The following is a 20,387-nucleotide window of genomic DNA, read 5'->3' as shown; positions in this document are numbered from 1 at the left end:
TCACCTGGGATCTTTGGTTCAGCTGCTGCCGTCTGGGGCCTGTTTGGGAATAAACAGCAGTGGGTAGGAATGGTACCTGGTTCCAGGAGACCAAGGGCCAGTGTGGGATGGGCAGGTAGGAGAGGGATGGGGAGGAAGAGGCAGGTGGGATCGGGGAGTAGCTTTTTCTTGGCTTTTCAGAACTGGAAGGGGATAGAAACATCACTTCCCAGATGACAATCTCCAGGTGCTTACTGAAGGGAGAACTGTGTACCCAGCTCTGTGGTCTTTTCCTGCCTCCCAGAGCTGCTAGGGATACTGAGACAGGGGAGATCAGGGTAGCTGAACAAGGAGCAGGTAGATTGGGGGGAGGGAGGAACAGAGACAGGGTAAAGCTGGCAGCTGGGGCTTCTATTGGCCTCTGCAGAGGCCCCAAGGCAGGAAAGCTACAATACTGGTATCTAAGCCCTGTCCTTTTCCCACCAACAGCTAACATTCCAGTGGCCCTGGGATGACCAAGCACTGACTTCTAAACTCTGGTTTGTGGGCAAGGGTTGGAAAAGGGCTTGGTTGTAGGTCCTGGATGGGAGACTGCCTGCTCAAAGGCTCTCCCTCTGGCCTACCTCCAGACAAAAGAGGCAGGAGTAAGAGGGCTGGTCCTGCCCTCCCTAGGAAAACCCCTGTGATTTCAAATTCTGATCAAGCACAGAGATCTGATTAGGTCCTCTGGGCCAGCTGGGTGTGGAGTATTGCTCTGTCAACGTCAGTGGGGAGACCTTGGCTGTGTCATTAAACCTCTAAGCTTTATAGTCCCTTTTCTGGGTCAAGGGACAAATAGAGAGAATACTGTTGGATTGCTGAGAAAGTGAATGAGGTACCCTATATGCTAAGAGCCACGCCTACTATACGTGGAGTGGGACACAAGTGTCAGCATCCTCTGATTCTCAGATGAAGCAGGGAGGACAGGCCCTCACCCAGGCCTTGCTCTCACCTGCAGCATCCTAAGGCTACTGAGACATCCCCTACTTTTGCTGGGTTTCCCGCTCCTGCCTATGCATCCAGGTCTTTGAGCAACACCACAGGTGCCTGGGGACTGAGAAGTTGGGACAGGGGCCTGAGGGCACAGGGAAGACTCACCCTGATGCTTGATTCTGCTGCTTTTGCCATGCTTCCAGCAGCCGTTGTACCACCTTGTGAGAGCAGTCCTCCTCAGACAGAGACCAGAGGTCATGGTCCTCCAGGGGACGTCGGTAGCCAAGGATGGCAAGCCTGGAGGAGGGAGGCAGAATCCCCACACAGGGTCAGAGGCCTAGAGCAGCGGCTGATATTTCTAGGGTCTCGGGTTAGGGGAGGTCCCCCTTAAATGCAGTACCAAAGTCATTCCCATGGTCCCTCTTGATTTGTACCTCTCTCCTATTGTCCCCAGATGCTCTATCTGTCCAAGGGTCCCTGGTAATGAAACCCACACTGGCCAGGCTTGAGAGTGCACAAGGCAGGAGGGATTCAGGCCAGCCTCAGGTGTGTGTGGTTAATGAGTTGTCACTCAGGTCACAGACACAATTATCCTCCTCAAGCCACCCTGAGGAGCAGCCAAGGAGATGACAAGCTGGAAGCTTATCCCAAATGGAAAAGCTTAGAGCTAATTATGGTCTCCTTCCAGCCTTCCGCATCTGTCCCTGTGGCCTGCCAGATGTAGGGATGGCCTGTAGCCTGGGACCTAGACTGGGCCAGGCTCAGCCTCTGCATTCAACTCCCAGATCGAACAGCCACTTTTGCCCACCCGGGCCTGCCCACCTGGTTATTGTGGGGTGGCAGTATGGGGGAGGGGGCAAGTCAGGCCTGGGGTTCCTGGACTTCCTATCCCACTCCTTAGGTCTAAGCTAGAGCAAGAGCCAACTCACCTTGTGAACCACCAGAAAGACAAGCGGGAAAAGAAGCCAGCGCTGGCCTCTGGGCAAGGATTCTAGGAGAGAGAAGGAAACAAGGAGATGGGAGCGTCCCATACATCTTAACACGCGGGAGAGGCAGAGAGGCCACTGTTCCTTCACGCACTCAGCCTGCTCTCTGTGGAGGTGGCAGTCTCTGTTTGGGGGAGACTGGAGAGATGGGGCTGCTGGTACCATTTGGGCGGAGACACAAACTGTTGAAACCCCTGTACCTTGCTGGGGGCAAACTCACTGTGTCAAGATTCTCCGGGGAGAACAAAGGCGGCTTCTCCTTGAAGCAGGACAGGATGAGGGCACAGAGCACCAGGGCAAAGTAGATGTAGAAAGTGGTGAATCGGAACGGATCCAAGATTTTACCCTGGGGGAGAGCAGAGAGGGACATCAGAAGCTTTTGGGAAGGATGGTGTGCAGCTCAACACCCTGGGGCATCAGGCTCACCTGGAGCACCCAGAGGGTGAAAGCATGTGGTGTTGGGGGCAGTGACAAGAGGAGGACTTGTCTTGCACCAGGCATTGTGCTGACATGAAATTCAGCAGCTGGCTCCTTGCCTGTGTCCTCCCCAGAGAGGGAGATGGGGGCCACCGTCTCTGTGTTCCATCCCTCCCACCATCAAAGAGCAAGGCCAGACTGAAGCAGGCAGGAAGAAACAGAACGAATGAGTGGGTCTTCACACACACATCTGCACATGTGTTCACAGCAGACACTGGGGCCCACATTAGGTGGATGGTCCTGCCCTCCCTAGGTTACTGAACTAGGGGGTGGTGGCAGTTATAGAATTGTCTTCCCCTCCCTTGCCCCAGCACTCCCAGGTGCATCTAACCACGGTTGCATCTTTGACCTATTTCTTTGCATGGCTCAGATCTCCCGCTTCCTGCCACCAGGCAGAGATGTAGCAGGTAGAGGAACAGCATGAAAGATGCTGAACAGAGGAAACCCTGGAACTGAGAAAGCCCGGAATCAGCAGTAACCTTGAGCCTTGAAGCCGTGCCCCTGAACAGGGCTAGACCTGGAAGGGCTGGACTTCTTACCTCTGCCAAAGCTGAGAGGATCTTGGAACGGAAGGGGATGATGGCACAGATCACACACAGGAGCCAGAATATGATGAGCACTCCCGAAGACTGCACCCCCCGAAGCCGCTCGTACTGGATTAGCAAAGTGGCCAGCAGCTATGCAGGAAGGGCAGGGAACACTTGGCTAAAGCACACACGTCTAAGCCTGCTCTAACCCCTTCTTGTGTGCCCAGATGTTTTTGGAGTCATTTCACCTTCTGACAACTGCCATGTGTCCACCCTCTTCTTCAGAGTCCATGGTCGTAGCATACCCCACAGCCCACCGGAGACCTCCCTGCACAGCATCCTGGGGCCCACACTAACCATGGTGATCCCCACCACCAGGGGTGTGACAAAGAAGACAGGAGCAGGAGATGAGCCATGGATCAGGCCGTGGAAGGAATAGAACAGGTCCACCCATGAGACACACCACAGCAGAACACCGAGGGCCTGTGGAGAATGCACAGGTTCAAGTCTCCATTTCTAATGGCAGCACTAGTTAGTCTCTGCTAGGGAGAGGTCCCTTTTCATGCAGCCATTGTAAGCTACCAGACCTGTCTAGACCTACTCAGAAGTTTCTAGGGTGATGGGAAATTCCATTTTTGAACATTCTCCAACATTCTCAAAAGAGGAAAGACCTGGAGACTCAATTGATAGGCTTCTATAGCCCAGAACTATGGGGGCAGGGACAAGCTAGGAACACTGGTTTAGCTGCCAGTTGGGGCAAGGAGTTCATGAGAAGCAGAATCCCTTAAATCCCCCCCCACTCAGAGGACAACCCTGGGGCGCTGACCGTCTTGAGCCTGGATAACCATGAGAGGACTATGTAGCCGAGCTGATGGTGTCTCAGGTAAAACAGGTAGCAGGGCAAGGCAGCCCACAGGTAGATGCAGGGGACCCAGGCCAGCAAGGAGTTCTGGAAACAGGGTGTGAGGTCTGGAGTGTTGGTATATATAGACAGGTTGGAGTCCTGGAGACAGAAACACAACAGTTTGACATTGTGGTAACCTCGTGCAGGCATAGTTGGCCCTTGGGGAGATGGCTGGACCAGACAGACACTCCATCCACCCAGGGTGGAGGTGGGCATGGGGTGAGGGGTAGGTGAGGGCAAGAGGCTGAGCGTGCCTGTGACTAGGTGAGCAGGGATACCCTGGGGTGAACTCCTAGGGAGCCGAGGCTACCTCATTTCCTTATACTCTTTCTAACTGACCGGTAATTCAAGTGCAGTATAAGCTGTACCCACGTAAAATGTACAGTTTAATGAGTTTGACAGTTGCATAACCCTCAAAGCCATTGACACAATAAAGACAGGATACTTCCATTATCCCACAAGGTCACTTATGTCTCTTTGCACTCTACCCTTCCAAGACCAGCCTTATTCTTCAACATGCCTAATCTTTGTTTCCCATTTTTCCCCTCAAACCAAAACGAAACAAAACCAAATCTCTCTCTCCAGATTTCTCCCGGGCAAGGAGAGAGCTTCCTGGGTCCTTAGGTGCTTTTAAATGGGGTGGCTAAGACTAGGTGGATGGTTTTGTTGTGTAAGCATAGGGGCCTGAGTTTGGATCCCCAGAGCCAACCAAGTTTATGTATTTTCTTTTCTTTTTAAACCAACCCAGCATGCTGGTCCACACCCCAGTGCTGGGGTGGCTGTCATGACAGTGGGGGCAAGGGCTGAGAAGGGGGAGACAGGTGGATCCCTAAGCTTTTTAGCCAGCCAGTCTAGTGGAATTGATGGTGCTCAAGTTCACGGAGAGATTCTGTCTCAAAAGATAAAGGTAGAGGACCAGGAAGATGGCTCAGCAAAGGTATGAGCCACCAATCAAGACTTACAAACTAAATTCCATCCCCAGATCTACATGGGAAGGAGAGAACCAACTTCCTGAAAGTTGCCCTCTGACCTTCACATATGCACTGTGACACTTGCACGCACCCCTCATTAGATAGATAGATAGATAGATAGATAGATAGATAGATAGATAGATAGATAGATAGAATAAATGTACATAACAATCAACCCTGGAATCTCCGAATGCACACACAATAATATATATAATATAATGTATATATGATATAATTATATAAATATATGTGTGTATATATTTCTCCATCTCATTTCAAAGCCAAGACAATGCCAGCCACCCCTACAGACACCCTCTACCTCCTCCCCTCTTCTTCCTTCTCTTCCTCCTCTCGCCCTTCTTCTAGTTTTTCGTGTGTGTGCATGCACATGTTCATGTGTGTGAAGGTCTACATCATGTATGTATGAATACAAGCCAGAAGACAACCTAATGTCATCTCCCAGGCACAATTCCTAAGGCTTCATCCACCTTTTTTGAGATAGAGTCTCCTAGTGACCTAAAGCTCACCAAGTAAGCCTTTCTTCACTTCCCAGCCCTGGCATATATCATATATGTATAGGTGTGTGTGTGTGTGTGTGTGTCTGTGTATGTATGTTCATACATGTGATATATACATACATGTGATGTATATATGTATGTGTGTTTATGTATATATGTGTGTGTGTGTATATATATACATGTATACATATATATGTATGTATGTATGTATGTATGTATGTATATACACACACACACATACATACACACACACACACACACACACACATATATTACAGAGAAAAAGATGGGGTAACCGTTCTCTGCCTCTACCTACTTCTACCTACCTTATTAGAGTGATGTGAGATTTACAGGTGTTGGGGATTCGTTCAATGTTTTGTCTTAATTCGGCTCCAAAAATCACACGAGAATCAACATGTCCAGACGCCGAGTCCCTGTCCCCAATTGATTTTTTGATTAATCAATAAAGAGCCAACGGCCATTGGCTGAGCAGGGTGAAAGAGGTAGGACTCCTGGGCAAGAAACACAGGGAGAAGGGGCAGAATCGCCGTGACACGGAAGCAGAGAGATCAGATTTAAGAGCTTCAGGAGGAAATCATCCAGCAATGTAGGTGCAAAGGGAAAGGGGCCCCGAGGGAGGGCTGCCCAGAAGGAAACAGGGCAACAAAGAGAAAATAGAGATTTAGAAAATGTTAACTCAGGAATACCGGAGGGGAGTGTGTGCTAGCCTCGGAGAGGTTTGGAAGTGGCCGGCCATTGAGCTAGTCAAGGCATATAAAAATATAACAGTTGTGTATGTGTGTGTGTGTTTCATTTATGAATCCAGAGCTCTTGGGCAGGTACTGAGCTGTGCACGTACCAGCCTGGAGCCCAGAGCGAATTAACAATTTTCCACGACACATTGGTGCAAAGGCATGAGCAGAGAACTCTGCAAATTATGAAGCGAAGGCTAAGCAATTGTCCCTGTTCACCCAGGAAGTGCCCCGAGTAAGTACTGCTGGCAGCTCAGGGGTTGGTCACCCTCGGGTTACAGCTCTTCCTTGGGCTGTACCTGTACCTCCATACTTTTTTAAACCAATTCATGCACTAATGCTTTGTGTTCAGACCTCTTCCTCCAAGGTGGCTAACATACTCACTTCTTCTTTTCACAAAGTGTTAGATGCTCTTTACAAAAGCCCCCCCCTACAAACAAATAATGAGAAAACCCGCCTCCACCCCATCCACCTAGAGACAACTGCTCCCTGAGGAACTCCCGCCCTCCCTCTAACTACGATTTCATTTTCATGCGAGTTTAGCATGCACATAAATCTGCTTTTCCGGAAGCAGATTCGTTTTCTGTTACTGGAACTGGGAGATTCTCTCAAATCTGTGTGACTCCAGAGGTGTGGCTGCTTCAGTACTGTCAGGTGAGATAAGAAAGCACTAAGGGGTGCCCTATGGATTTGGTGTGGCACTTGATGGGTCTGCGGAGGCTCAGTGATTTTTTTTTTTGGTCTTCGTTTTTAAGCCAGGTATACTGGCCTGCCCTTGTAATGCCCGGGCTGGGAGGGGGAGAAAGGCTTCCTTGGTGAGCTTCAGGCCACGAAGATACCCTCTCCCCCAAAAGATGGAAGGTCCCTAAGTCATGGCACCTTAAGAACGGTGCCTGAGGAATGACATTGCAGGTTATCCTCTGGGTTGCATGTATGCATACACGTATGTGGACCTGCACACACATGAACATGTACATGTGCATAGATACACGTAAAAGGAGAGGAAGAGGAGGGAAGGAGAGGAGGAAGAACAGGGGAGGAGGAGAAGGAGAAGGAGGAGGAGGAGGAAGAGGAGGAGGAGAAGGAAGAAGAGGAGGAGGAAGAGGAGAAAGAGGAAGAGGAGGGGAAGGAGAAGGAGGTGGAAGAGGAGGAGAAGGAGGAGGAAGAGGAGGAGGAGGAAAAAAGAGGAGGAGGAGAAGAAGGAAGAAGAGGAGGAGGAAGAGGAGAAAGAGGAGAGGGAGGAGGAGGAGGAGGGGGAGGAGGAGGGGGGAGGAGGAGGAGGAAGAGGAGGAGGAGGAGGAAAAAGAGGAGGAGGAGGAAGAGGAGGAGGAGGAGGAGGAGGAGAGTCTCTGTAGGGATGGCTGGCACTGGCCTGTATTTGAAAGGAGATGGAGAAGTAAGCTGGGTGTCTAAGTTTTCCATATATCCTCTCCTCCAGCCTGGCCCCTCCCCCAGCCTCCTGCAGCCACCCAGTCCCTGAGCTTTCTCAGACTCTGCAGGGAAAATGGCTTCAGCCATTCTCATGCTTCAGTACCCTCACCTCGGCTCCTTCCTGGTCTCCCACTTCCTGGCAAGTATTTCTTACTGACTTTTTTTTCTCTTTGTCCCAGTGAACTATGTGTGCACAACCTTAGCCCTTAGGTCACTGTGCATCATTGATCACAGACTGCACTGAGGAGCCCTGAAGCCAAGTCACTAGCTCCAGTCTCCTAGGCCAGTGGTTCTCAACCTTCCAAATACTGCAACCCTTTAATACAGTTCCTCATGTCGTGGCAACCCCCGACCATGAAATTATTTTTGTTGCTACTTTGTAACTGCAATTTCACACTTTTATGAATCCTAATGTAAACATCTGACATTCAGGATCCAATGAAAGGATCCTTTGAGACATTGCAACCCACAGGCTGAGAAGCCGCTGTCCTAGGGCCTATGTGGCCTCTCCCCCCTTGTCTCTCAGAAGACATCTCATCTGTCCTCAGCTACCTCATGTTCAATACCTTTTATGACAAACTTGTTTTATTTCCTGAAAGGAACAGCAAACCCCACTGGTGCTGCCTGTCTCTGTCAAAGCCACCACCACACATCTAACTTCTACTTCCCCAGGAAGCACCTCAACTGGACCCTTGCTGGGAGGAGTGACTGGATAGGCAGGTGTCTAACTCGGGCTTTCACCTCTTTTAAGCCCCTGTGATCTGATCACCTCTAGAGGGTCTCGGCTTCTTCAGGGTTAAAACCGTGGGGGTGATGATGATGATGATGACCACAACAAAGAGGATAAAACCTCCAAGTTGGCCACTCCTACCTGGTCCCTCCCACTTACCCTCCAGCTATCATACCAGCTCTAGCCTCTCAGAGCCTGCCAACAGGCTCTGCTCTCTTTTCTTTTGGCACCTCAGGGATGCGAATGCTGGCCCTGTTCTTTCTTCATAGCCATGCCTCATGGTCTCTTAGCTGGCTCCTTCTCTTGATGTGAGAGTGCCCAGGCTCAGTCCTTTCGCTTCTCTATCTGGGTTCACCCTCTGCTGCTCTCCTTTGGTCTCAGAGTTCCAGGGCATGTAGATATCAATGACTTTTGGGCTCATCTCTCTAGCCTGTTCCTCAGTCACCAATGCTATAATCAACTCTTTTGTTTGTTTGTTTGTTTTGTTTTGTGTGTGTGTGTGGTTTTTTTTTTTTTTTTTTTTTTTTTTTTTGAGACAGGGTTTCTCTGTGTAGCCCTGGCTGTCCTGGAACTCACTCTGTAGACCAGACTGGCCTCAAACTCAGAAATCCACCTGCCTCTGCCTCCCAGGTGCTGGGATTAAAGGCATGCACCACCACTGCCTGGCCTATAATCAACTCTTAACTAGAAACCTCCATTCTACACACCCTGTACCATGTCCCATCCCTCTGCCCTGACTTCTATACTGTTCTCTTACCTCATGGCAGCCACCGATTTTTTTGCTGTTCCTGAGCACCTACCTGCTAAGCAATTCCTGCCTCAGGGCCTTTTCACATACCATCCTCCTTTTCCCAAAGTGCTTTTCCCTACATGCTTAAGTCTTTCCTTTTCAACAAGGCCTGCCATGATCCCCCTGCATAACACTAGCCTTCACCAGACTCCAAATACACACACACACACACACACACACACACACACACACACACACCCATTGAAGAAATGAAAGCATTAACAAAGAAGATAATATCATATACTCCTTCTAAACCTTCAGAGGCTCATCATTATCTAGAAGACAAAAATCAAAGTGTCTTCTTATAGCGTGTAAAACCTCAGCTGGCCTTGAGTGAACTTAGAAACTTTCTAGTGGTCTGGGTTCTTCATCTGTGCTTCTAGGGAAGGCTACTACACCCTGCTTCCCTTTCCTTAGCCTGTTTTTCCCCTAGTCATCTCTGGATAGCCTTCTGTCCTCCAATGCCCTGGCCACTGCTGCTTTTTCCTGAAATATAGCTTTGTCCCCTGTCATGTGCCAGCAAAGCTGCCATGGCTCCCGCTGTTTATAGAGCCCAGCCCACCCTGGTGGGCAGGTCCTGCAGGACTCTCCTCCCACTTTCTCCCCTCCTCATCCCTTCACTCTCTCCACTCTGAGCCTGCTCTGGGGTTCCCACTTGGGCACCTTGGCTGTGCCTGGTCTCTCTTCTTCCAACTCTGCAAACCCCAGCACCTCCACTGAGCAGTGCTGGGCAGGCTCAGGGGCAGCCTCTCCCCTCCCTGAGCATCCGTCCACATCTAGAATCGGTGCTCAGTGCTCGTTGTGAGTGACACTTTCTGGAGCCACTTTCCTGCTTCGGAGGATGCTTTGGAGAAAGTCCCGTGCTACAGACACAGCAGCCTGGCAGCCCGCAGCCAGGACATTCGGCCTGGAGGCTCCTCCCTCAGGCCGTGTGTGTTCGTGTTGGGTAATTGTGGTACATACATGTTGTACTCCAGATCCCTACACAGGACGTAGCTGGTACCCATTTATTCTTTATATTTCCCTTCCTCTCTCTCTCTTGTCTTTCTTTCCTTTCTTCCTTATTAGGAAATCAACCCCGGGGGTGGGGCATTGCACATGCCAGGCAGGTGCTCTACCACTGAGCTATAGTTCAAGATCCAGGGTCTTTTGAGACAAGATCTCAATGTGTTCAGGCTGGCCTCAAACTCATGATCCTCCTGGTTTCAGTCTCCCATTTGCTGGGATCACACCTGTAACACCATGTCTGGCCCATTTTCTGTCTTTACTCAGACGATATAAGCCCAAACCCCACATACTCCTGCTAAGCTTCTACATTGTCAATCATGAGCCGAGTCTACACCAGTCCTCCTGATCAGGGAGATCAAGATGGAGGGAAGGCAGACTGCTTAGCCCCAGTTTTGCCTTTTCTTCTCCACCTCCCCCACCCTCCACTCTATTTTGTATTATTTTCCTTTTTGGGGTAGGGTCTCTAGTAACCCAGGCTGGCCTTAAATTCCTGATCATTCTGTCTCTACTTTGCAAGTACTGGAATTATGAGTGTGTACCACTATTCCTGCCAAAACCCACTTTAAAAGCATTTTTTAAAATTCAAGTGTGACGTAATTATAGAAAAAAATGCACATATCTCTGAAATAGAAACCTCCACAATCCCCCGCCCCTACACAGGTGTATTGAGCTGTGTAAACAACATCTACACCAAGAGATATAGCACTGGTGACAGAAGACGCCCTGGGCCTTCCTCACCACTGTCCACCACAGAGAACACACCCTGATTTCTCCTGCAATGGATTTTCACGCAATGGGTGATCCAAGCCTGGATTGGAGCTTGCCATAAATGAAGCTGTATGGTGTTTGTCTGGCATTTTCAGTCAACAAAGTGTGGTGGTATATTATTCTGGAGAGTCCACCTGCATTTCTGTGTGTTCCATGATGTGAACTTTCTACCGAGAACACACCCCATCCGGTTCCAGAAAGCTCCTAACTGAGGTAAGCAGATCTCTGGCTCACATATTCTATACGAAGCCTCTAGGCATTTCTGCTGTGACTTTTGTCTTTGATTCTGGTCCTGGGGAATGAGCCAAGCATGCTAAGCCAAGAACCCTGATACCAATTCAGGTTATGAGTTTTTAAGAGATACCTCTTGGGGACTAGGGAGATGGCTCAGTTATTAAAGCACGTGCCACACAGGTGTGGGAACCAGAGTTCAAACCCCCAAAATCCATGTCAATCGAGGCACAGAAACCACATCTGTAATCTTGGTGCTCCTCTGGCCAGATGGGAGATAGAAGCAGAGCATCCTTCAAAACGTGGGAGCCAGTTAGCCTGACGTGCACTGCTGCAAACAAGAGGCATTGTCTCCAACAAGATGGAGGGTGAAGACCAACACACCAGGTTGTCCTCATATCTCCACATATGCTCCACGGTACACACACACACGCGCACACTCACACACACACACACACACAATCTCCATAGCTACAAGCAAGCAAATGTTCTCCCTGTTAACGGTTGTTAACGTACAGATATGAAAATGAGCACCTTCTTTCAGTTCAGTATACACGAATCTTTCAAAACCACGTACTGAGGGTGGGGAGATGGCTCAGCAGGTAGCAGCACACACTAAGCCCGACAACCTGAGTTTGGTTCACAAAAATACACATAGCCGGGCGTGATGGGGCACGCCTTTAATCCCAGCACTGGGGAGGCAGAGGCAGGCGGATTTCTGAGTTCGAGGCCAGCCTGGTCTACAAAGTGAGTTCCAGGACAACCAGGGCTACACAGGAAAACCCTGTCTCGAAAAACCAAAAAAAAAAAAAAAAAAAATACACATAGTGGAAGAAGGGAACAAACTTCTTAAAGTTGTCCTCTGACCTCCACACAGGTACCGCGGCATATCCCCGCTCCCACCAAAAGAATGCCCTGTGTGTTGAATGAGTCACCCTCATTTTGGTGGCAAAGGACATAGAGCCTGGGATCTCACCCAAGCAAGGCAAGGACTCTATCTACCACTGGGCTATGTCTTCATGTTTGATTTTTTTTTTTTTTTAAATCTTGAGGCTTGCTAAATTGCCCAGGTTGGCCTTGAAATTTGGGCCATCCTGCCTTTACTATTGGTGTACCTGAATTGCACCACACTGGTGCTCTCTGACTTTGCTAGGGTAGCCTCCTTTGTAGCTGCAGTGACCAGCAAGGTGAGGGGAACAAGGTGGCATAAAGCGTTTCCAGCATTTTATGGCTACCCTCATAAAGCTACTATCCAGGGGGTAATTCAAAACAGGTTCCTGAGATATAAAACAGGGGTGTTGTTGGGTTCAGTTTACAGAGGAAAAGTGAACATCACTGGCTTTGGTAACAGCTTCAGGGACAGTTGACACTGTGGAGCCAGGACAAATATCCTGGCTTTGGAGATGCCATGGGATGGTGGTTTCTTCTAATCCATTCTCCCTGGGCCCATGTACCAGAGACGCTTCCCCCCTGAGTCTTGCAGATCTTTAGCGGGGTACCCCATGCCCTCCTCTTGTTCTCTCTTGAGGCTGCATCCCTCAGCACAGGGTCAGGTGCCCTGGAGCACACCAGAAACTGTTAAATACATCATGAAGGAGCGTGGGGTGAGAGAACCTATGTACGGGTCCATAGTTAACACTAGGACACATCACTGGCTTTAAGGTCACCAGAGGAACCAACCTTGGTGTTGCTGATGTAGTATATCTCTGTTAGTCTGTTTGTTGGTCTGAGGCCAAGTTCTTGTTTAAGGTAGGCTAGCCTTGAACTTACTGTGTAGCTTAGGCTGGCTTTGAACTCTTGATTCTGCTGCCTTCACCTCCCAAGTGTTACTGTTGCACTTGTCTCAGTTCTGCCACTTTTGAGTCATGAAATGGTAGCTGGTTCCTGCAACCCTCTGAACTTTGGATGCAAATAATGACAGACCCACAGCCACCTTTCATGCAGGAGTAATGAATGGGGAAAATGCCTACCCGTTACCTGGTCACACTTCGGAAAGTGGGTGATAGACAGGACATCGGGCTGTTGGGGACATGTTTTATGACATAAACACTGATGCCGTAGACAGAACCAAGTAACCTTGGGGGTTGAGGACTGGATGGTGGCTCTGGGCTCATGAAGGTCCTGTCTGGGAGACTATTCTTGTGGGAGATGTGCTCCTTAGAGACAGCAGGTACCTGTTGTTCATTCCTGCATCCCAGATTATCCACCCCAGAGCTATTGCTAGAACATACATGGGACATATCACACACCGCAGGTCTGGAACTGGGATACCTCTTCTCCTGCTACCTGCCTACCTTGGTGACTGGCAATGCCTTCTTCTTTCCTCCCTCCATCCCTCCTGATCTCTCCTCCACCCTTTCCCCTTCCTTCAGGACAGGATCTTCCTGGGCACCCCAGCTTTTTCTCTTTCTCACTTCCTGATCCTATCCATCAGTAAACCCTGTCCACTCTGTCCAAAAAAAAAAAAAAAAAAAAAAAATCAGGTGGGAGTTCAGGTGTAACCATACATGCCTACCACCCTAGCTCTGTAACAAACCTATCCTAGTCTACATAACAAGATCCTGTCTCAAACAAAAACAGCTCCTCTCACGTACACACAAAGGCTAAGCAGAACTCTGTGGTGATGCTATATTTGATCAACCTTATCCAGAGACAGGGAACCTCACCTGCTGGCCCTAATCTCTTGAATCTGGCCTCTTCTCCACCCTCTGCTCTGCTGACTGGATTCCTTCCAGGGCCCTCTCTCTGGTTTCCTGCTTTGGCTCAACCACTTGTCCCTACATTCTCTTTCCTAGTACAGCCAGAAAAACCTATTGGAAGTCCGAGCTAGACTACACACCCATTGCACCTCCCTGCCTCTTACCGGCGTTAAGGAAAATGCAGGGAACGCCACACAGCCCTCCAAATCATTGGCAGCTTCCTGACCTGTGTGATCTTCTAGCCTCAGTCTGCCTTAAGACCCTGGCCTGGGACCTGGTCACCTTCAGCTGTTCCTTCTTCACTTGCCTCTGAACCCTCACTGCCCCTGTGCAGGTTTAGCTCTGATTATACTGTCTCATCAAAGTTCCTAATTAGAACTGTGACCCATCGTAGGCCTGGTCTTAACCCTGCACCTGTCCCTTATCCATTTTATTTTCTCCACAGCCATGACAACCTTCTCTCACTTGATACACGTGTTTCAGTTATTGCTTTTCAACCTCTCCTTGAGGACAGGTTTGCTAAAGGACAGCTTTTGTTGACCGCGATGCTCCTCACTGCCTAGAGTTTGCAGCCTGCCCATCTCAGCCAGATGACTTTGGTCCTTCTTCAAGGAAAAGCACCGAGGCAGAACTTCCAGAGCTCAGCCTCACCTTCACCTTCACCTTCCTACCTGCCTGCCCATGGCTTCTGGGCACTTAGCCCAGAAGGCACATACCCTCTCTACACCGACTGAACAAAACACACGAGTGAATGAACTAACGTGCTCTCCCGGGCCCCAGCTTCCGTGGCTGAACACCAAGACAACATCATGCTGTTTCTCTGGCACTGAAGCACCATCCTGACAACAAAAAGGGGCCTCGAGACGAAGGCACTAAAGTATAAATGACAGAGAGGACAGAGTCAGTTGTGGTCATTTCCTGGATCCCCTCAGGCAGGGTGGAGGGTGGCTCCTTAAAACTCCTCTTCCATTCCTGGTCCGAAGAGCACCAGCTGGGAGGCAGCCCAGGCCCACAGCCCCGCCTGCCGTCATCCACTTGGTTTCCATAGCAACAGCAGCTTCCTAAATACTGCGATTAAACAGCTGGATGGAGCCGATAAGGTAGAAGGTCCGGCACCCAGAATGGACCACAGGGCAGATGCCCCTTCATGGGCACTGAGGCTGAGATCCCTTGTAGACTCAAACCAGTGGCAGGGGGAGGGGCATAAGGACTCCAGAGTTCTCTGTCCCACTTCTGTCAGCAATCTCCCAGGCCTCAGGCTGCTGACAGGCTCTGTCTAAAGAAGATTCATTGCTTCCTCAATCTGGTATGGGGGGGTGGGAGTGTGCATCTGTGCTAGACAGCTCCTGAGGTCACTGCGAAGGGACCGATTGGCAAGATCATCTATCTCAGCAGAAATTGGAGGGAAGGGAAGCAGCCACCTTCTGATTCACCACCACCCCCTCCCCGGCCCTCCATGAGCTACTAAGACAAAAACAGGAAGCCTGAGAGGCCACAGAGGGCTATGCTGGGCCAGCCGCTAGCTTGAAGGCAGAACACACCTCTCACTCCTGTAAAAGACCTGGCATCCCGGGAAGACTTTTGGTTATTGAGTGTCACTGTGCCAGGACTTCTGGGACCCATGGTTAACCTGGAACTCAAGGTCTGACAATGCAACCCAAGTCCTAGGCTCCTTGGGTTCGACTGTGCCTCCCTAGTGCCCTGTCAGCACCAGTGTGACATCAGAATCACGCTGCCAGCCCTCCCCTCCTGCAGTTCATCCATGCACCTGGGGCGTAGGGATTGCCAATACCAGGCAATGGACCAGCTGAGTTCTGGGGGCAAAGGGGATTAGAAACTGGACTGTCTGGTTTGGAAGAGAAATTTAATCTAGGCTTGAGGTCTCATTCCCACTCACACTCTGCCCCACAGCTCAGCTTCCTGGACCAACTGCAGAAAGAATAGTTCCAGGTGGGCTAGAGGAGAGCACAACCGGGTGTCCTGACCCCGAGGTACCTATAGGGGGAGGGGGCAAAGGCACAGACTTTCAGCCCTCACTTCAAAATTAGGCCATTTGTACTCCAAAGCCCTTTGGTTTGCTATTGTTTTAAGATTTTTTTAAAAAAAATATTTATTTATTTATTTATTTATTTATTTATTTATTTATTTATATGACAAGTACACTGTCGCTGTCTTCAGACACACCAGGAGAGGGCATCTAATCCCACTACAGACAGTTGTGAGCCACCATGTGGTTGCTGGGAATTGAACTCAGGACCTCTGGAAGAGCAGTCAGTGCTCTTAAGCACTGAGCCATCTCTCCAGCCCCAAGATTTGTTTTTGTAATATATTTTTCCAGACAGGTTCATCCTGGAACTCTGTAGACCAGGCTGACTTCAGAGATTGGCCTGCCTCTGCCTCCCAAGTGCTGGTATTGGAGGCATGTGCCACCATCGCCTAGCCTTATTGTTATAATTTTTAATTATGTATAGGTGTGTCTGTGCATACATGAGTGCATGAGACTGCAGGTACCCGAGAAGGCCAGAAGTTGGATTCCCTGCAGCTAGAGTTACAGGCGGTCATGAGCCACCTAATGTGAGCTCTGAGTATTGAGTTCCAGTCCTTTGGAAGAGCAAGAAGCATTCGTAACCACGGGGGCATCTCTCTAGCCCCTGTTTATTTTGTTAGATGGGTCTTATATAGACCAGGTTGACCTCAAATTCAGTATGTACCTAAGAAAGACCTTGAATTCCTGATCCTCCTGCTTCCAAATGCCAAGTGCCAGGATTTATAGGTGTGGTGCTTATAATCAAGCACCAGCTTCACGAATGCTTGGCCAGCACTCCTCCAACTAAGTTGCGTCTTTAGCCCCTTGGTTGTTTTGAAAACAACATCTATGGCCAGGGATAGCCTCAGCCTCAGGGCGATCTTTCTGCTCCAGCTTTCTGAGCACTGGGATTGCAGGTGTGGCAATAAGACCATTTTGGGGAGTGAGGTGGGGAAGCCAGTTCATTTGGCAAAGCTTCTCCTCCCAGGTTACATCCCCGACTCACTTCCTTTCCTAAGTTTCTCCCTTTAGCTCAGGCCCAGGGAACAGGGGGAGACGGTCTAGGACCACAAGGGACCAAATCTCCCACCCAGAAGCCAAGAACTCAGAGACTAAAACTAATAAGCCTGAGGTTCGAGATCTCCAGCTTTAATGAAAAGGGTTTTCCAGGCCCCTGGCCTGGCAGGGAAGATTAGGTCCCTGGAAGGAGATGGTATCTAGCAGGCTTACAAGTGGGCATCTTCCACCCATCTGTTCATTCAGCAGCCATCCTGTTCCCAGCATCTTTGCATGACATTGTTTTCATATGGGAGCCCAGATGCATCGAAACTTGGACCTTGTCCATTACTTGTGCCTATGAGTGTTGGGCAACAATCTAATAGGAAACCTTAGAACCTATAATACCTATAGCCCTAATGTTTAGAGCACCTTATTTACGGCCCTGGGCCACAAGCTCATCCTCCCGGAATCATCACCAAGCAGCTGCAGACCTGAATGCCCTCCCCAAACAACCCCCTCCCCCAAACCACCGTAAGCTCAGCTAGACCCAAAGAAGTTGAGTGACTTCCTCACAGTTACTACCCAGTCAATGACAGAATTGAGATGAGCCAAAGAAGGAGCCATGGAAATGGGTCTTCAAGGTACCGGAGCTTAGTCCCTCCTTAGGTGGTGGAATACTTATCTTTTCCATATGGGCTTGACCCCTATGAAACCCATGGGACCAAGAGCTGCTGCCAAGTAGACTTAAGTCTGGGACAATGAGAAAGCCAGGAATGGAAGGGTCCAGGAATCAGAGAAGAGGAACTGGAGAATCTCCATCGACTAAAATGTCCTTCTTCCCTAGCTCATAGAATCCGGAGTGAGGACCATCTGCTGTCCTTGCTTGGGTTTTCTTCCCACGAGGTGGGTAATTGTACATCTCAAGTGCCAGCTACTTTTTAGGCAGTCAGGATAATTCTGTATACACGCAAAGTGAGCCTCTGGCTTCCTATGCTTCCAGAGGGCCTGGGATCAAACTTAGTTATGCAAACAGACTACACTTTTTGAGAACAGTCCAGGCTTCTCTATGCACTCCCTTCACCCCAGTGAGGTCTGTCTAACCTGTCCCAAAACAAACAGTGGTCCTCTGGGGGCATTGGGCAGCCAATCAGAACAGAGAGAATTCCCAACCTCCTCTGCCCTTGATCTCTTGCATCTGAACTCTCTCTCCAATTTTTGGATGTGTTTGTTTGTTTTGTTTTCGTTTTTTTTTGTTTTGTTTTGTTTTTCCAGACAGGGTTTCTCTGTGTAACTCTAGCTGGCTTGGAACCCGCTCTGTAGATCAGGCTGGTCTTGAACTCACAGAGATCCATCTGCCTCTGCCTCCACAGTGCTAGGATTAAAAGCGTGTGCTAACACTGCCAGGCTTTGTTTTTGAGATGGGATCTCATGTAATCTAGGCTGACCTCAAATTTGCTGCATAGCTAGGGGCTATCCTGTCTGATTCTCCTGCCTCTACCTCGCAAGTATGATATCATAAGCATGTGCTACCATGTCCTATTTGTTCTTTGAGACAGAGTCTTCCTCTGGCCTACTTCTTTTGGAGCTTCTTTTCACACAAATTTAAGGTGTACTCTGAGATATTGATAATATATATGCCCAAAGAGATGGGGACAGGGAGTGTGAAGGAGACATGTCATGGCACCTAGCATGTGGTGTGTGTGAACATACAGGTGTAGGTGTATCTACAGGATCACAGGTCCCCAGATTGCCACTCATAGGGGGAATGAGGCTGAATCTGTAGCAGGCATTAGCTTCCTGCTCTCCTGCTGGAGCCGAGCCTCTGTCCCAGCAGCCTGCCAACTCTTTGCTCGCAGGACCATGGCTTTAAACACATGGCAGTCTGACCTCATTCCTCACTGTCTTCCCACCAGTCAATAGGATTAGCTGGGCCTGCCAACAGAGCTTCTTGCTTCTCAACTTAATTTCACATTCTCTATTTCATTTGATCGCCATAAAAATCTTGCAAGGTAAGCAGCAGGTGGCTCATTTCCTCATCTCACAGGTGAAGAAAGAAAGGCCATCAAAAGCTAGGGAAAGTCTAAGTAAACAGGGGTCCAGTCCCTTTTCTTCTCTGTTTGGCTTTTCCCTGGCTACTCCCAGTTACTCCTCACCATGGCTCCTAAGGTTCAAAGGTATAGCTGAATTATATATGATGCAAATGAGATACAAAGTAGCATACCAAAAAAAAAAAAAAAAGAGTAGCCCAGAAAGTCAGCCTTTTGAGTAGCTTAGGCCGGAGACCCTAACCGGAGACCCTTCCACATCTTAGCTCTGCAACACCCCCTTCACTCCCCAGGGCTGAACTATGCGAAGCTTGCTGCTTTCTCACACCCCAACATGAAGCCACTGACAAGTGCAACCAGTAATGGTCTTCAAAAAGCCAAGATCACCTGGAAGAAGGAGGATCTTTTCAATCTGGGATGGGCAGAGGTGTAGTCAGTCCCCCCCACCCCCGTGCTCCCCATCATTGAAGACATCGAAGCATAGAGACAACCCCCACTCCAAAGGGTCACAGTAGAGATGAGATCCAACCCACATGGCCTCATGCACAGTACTATGTTCCAGGGCCAGGGTGCCTGAGGCTCAAAAGTGCAGCCAGGCATGGGAAGATTGGCACTATGATACGGGCATCTTGCCTCTTAGTCCAGAACTCTGGAACAACATGATGATCTTGCCACTGCTATACCAGCCAGGTGTCACCCCAAGTCTCTACCTTGAAAGGTTGGTTTAGCTAAGCCCCTGTGTTGCATATCCCTGACTTGGGACAGGTTTCTATCTCCAGCCTCTGGGGCGCAATGCCTTGGGAAGTTCTAATTACTCAAGGCTTTATTGCCGCCTAGGGACCAGGAAGGTTGCACCTGAAACTTGGCACACCCTTCCTCCTGTTTGTCACCTTTTTTTTTTTTTTTTTTTTTTTGCCTAGTCACTGTGATCATTACCATGCCACAGTCATGCCTGGCAAGTCCAAGTGAGCAGAGAAAAGAAGCTCGCCCATACTCCAGTGTATTCCCTCTGGACCTCAGAGGAGAGTGGCCACTCCCGTCTAGATGATGGGGGCACTCCTCATGGTTTGAGCTAGAACCAGTTAGTGACCCAAAGGAAAAGGGTAGTCTCCAGAAGCACTTTTAATTTTTTCTTTTTGTTGTTTGTTTGGAAATAAAGTCTCATGTGTCTCAGACTGGCCTTGGCACTTGCCCTGTAGCCAAGGATAACCTGGAATTTCTGGTTCTACTTCCAGCTCCTGAATACTGAATACTGACAGGCTGTGCAGCTACATTCAGCTTCTTGGCATTGGGAGGCAGGAAGGGAAGGGGACGTAGGACCTTTCACTTCTCTCAAGTCCACGTTACACTTTGTGCCCAGTCCAGTCCGAGATGTGGCTCTTGACTTTTACATGCCTGTTCACACACAGACACACAGCACACGCTTGTGCAAAACAGCTCACCCTCATCCCTGCACACGCACATCTGCACACACCAGATGCCTATACACAAATACTCCTCATGGAAGAAACACAGACTGGGATTCGGATTCTAGATTTGAAACCAGACGAGGGCGGGCAGCCCCTGGGTAATCA

The 20,387-nt window shown here is 49.5% G+C and overlaps 1 protein-coding gene and 1 long non-coding RNA gene across 3 annotated transcripts in view; one reads left to right on the top strand and one right to left on the bottom strand.

Moving 5' to 3' along the window:
- Abcc3 (ATP binding cassette subfamily C member 3) overlaps positions 1 to 20,387 on the bottom strand; it is a 57,019-nt gene that overhangs the window by 35,383 nt on the left and 1,249 nt on the right. For both annotated transcript variants that reach the window (XM_021176425.2, XM_021176426.2), the window contains exons 2-8: positions 3,768 to 3,944; positions 3,299 to 3,424; positions 2,954 to 3,091; positions 2,158 to 2,283; positions 1,881 to 1,942; positions 1,117 to 1,248; positions 1 to 39 (exon numbers count right to left, since the gene is read on the bottom strand). The exon at positions 1 to 39 is cut by the window's left edge and continues 150 nt beyond it. In XM_021176425.2, coding sequence (XP_021032084.1) covers positions 1 to 39; positions 1,117 to 1,248; positions 1,881 to 1,942; positions 2,158 to 2,283; positions 2,954 to 3,091; positions 3,299 to 3,424; positions 3,768 to 3,944 — 800 coding nt within the window. The remainder of the gene's footprint in view (positions 40 to 1,116; positions 1,249 to 1,880; positions 1,943 to 2,157; positions 2,284 to 2,953; positions 3,092 to 3,298; positions 3,425 to 3,767; positions 3,945 to 20,387) is intronic.
- LOC110304816 (uncharacterized) lies at positions 5,857 to 15,868 on the top strand. The gene is made up of 4 exons (XR_002379110.2): positions 5,857 to 5,941; positions 6,161 to 6,321; positions 10,706 to 11,026; positions 14,189 to 15,868. It is a non-coding gene; the product is annotated as an uncharacterized LOC110304816 (long non-coding RNA).

Source organism: Mus caroli, unplaced genomic scaffold, assembly GCF_978045245.1.
Source record: "Mus caroli unplaced genomic scaffold, Mus_caroli_1 scaffold_13, whole genome shotgun sequence".
Lineage (NCBI taxonomy): Eukaryota > Metazoa > Chordata > Mammalia > Rodentia > Muridae > Mus > Mus caroli.
This window is presented reverse-complemented; position numbering and strand designations above follow the sequence as displayed.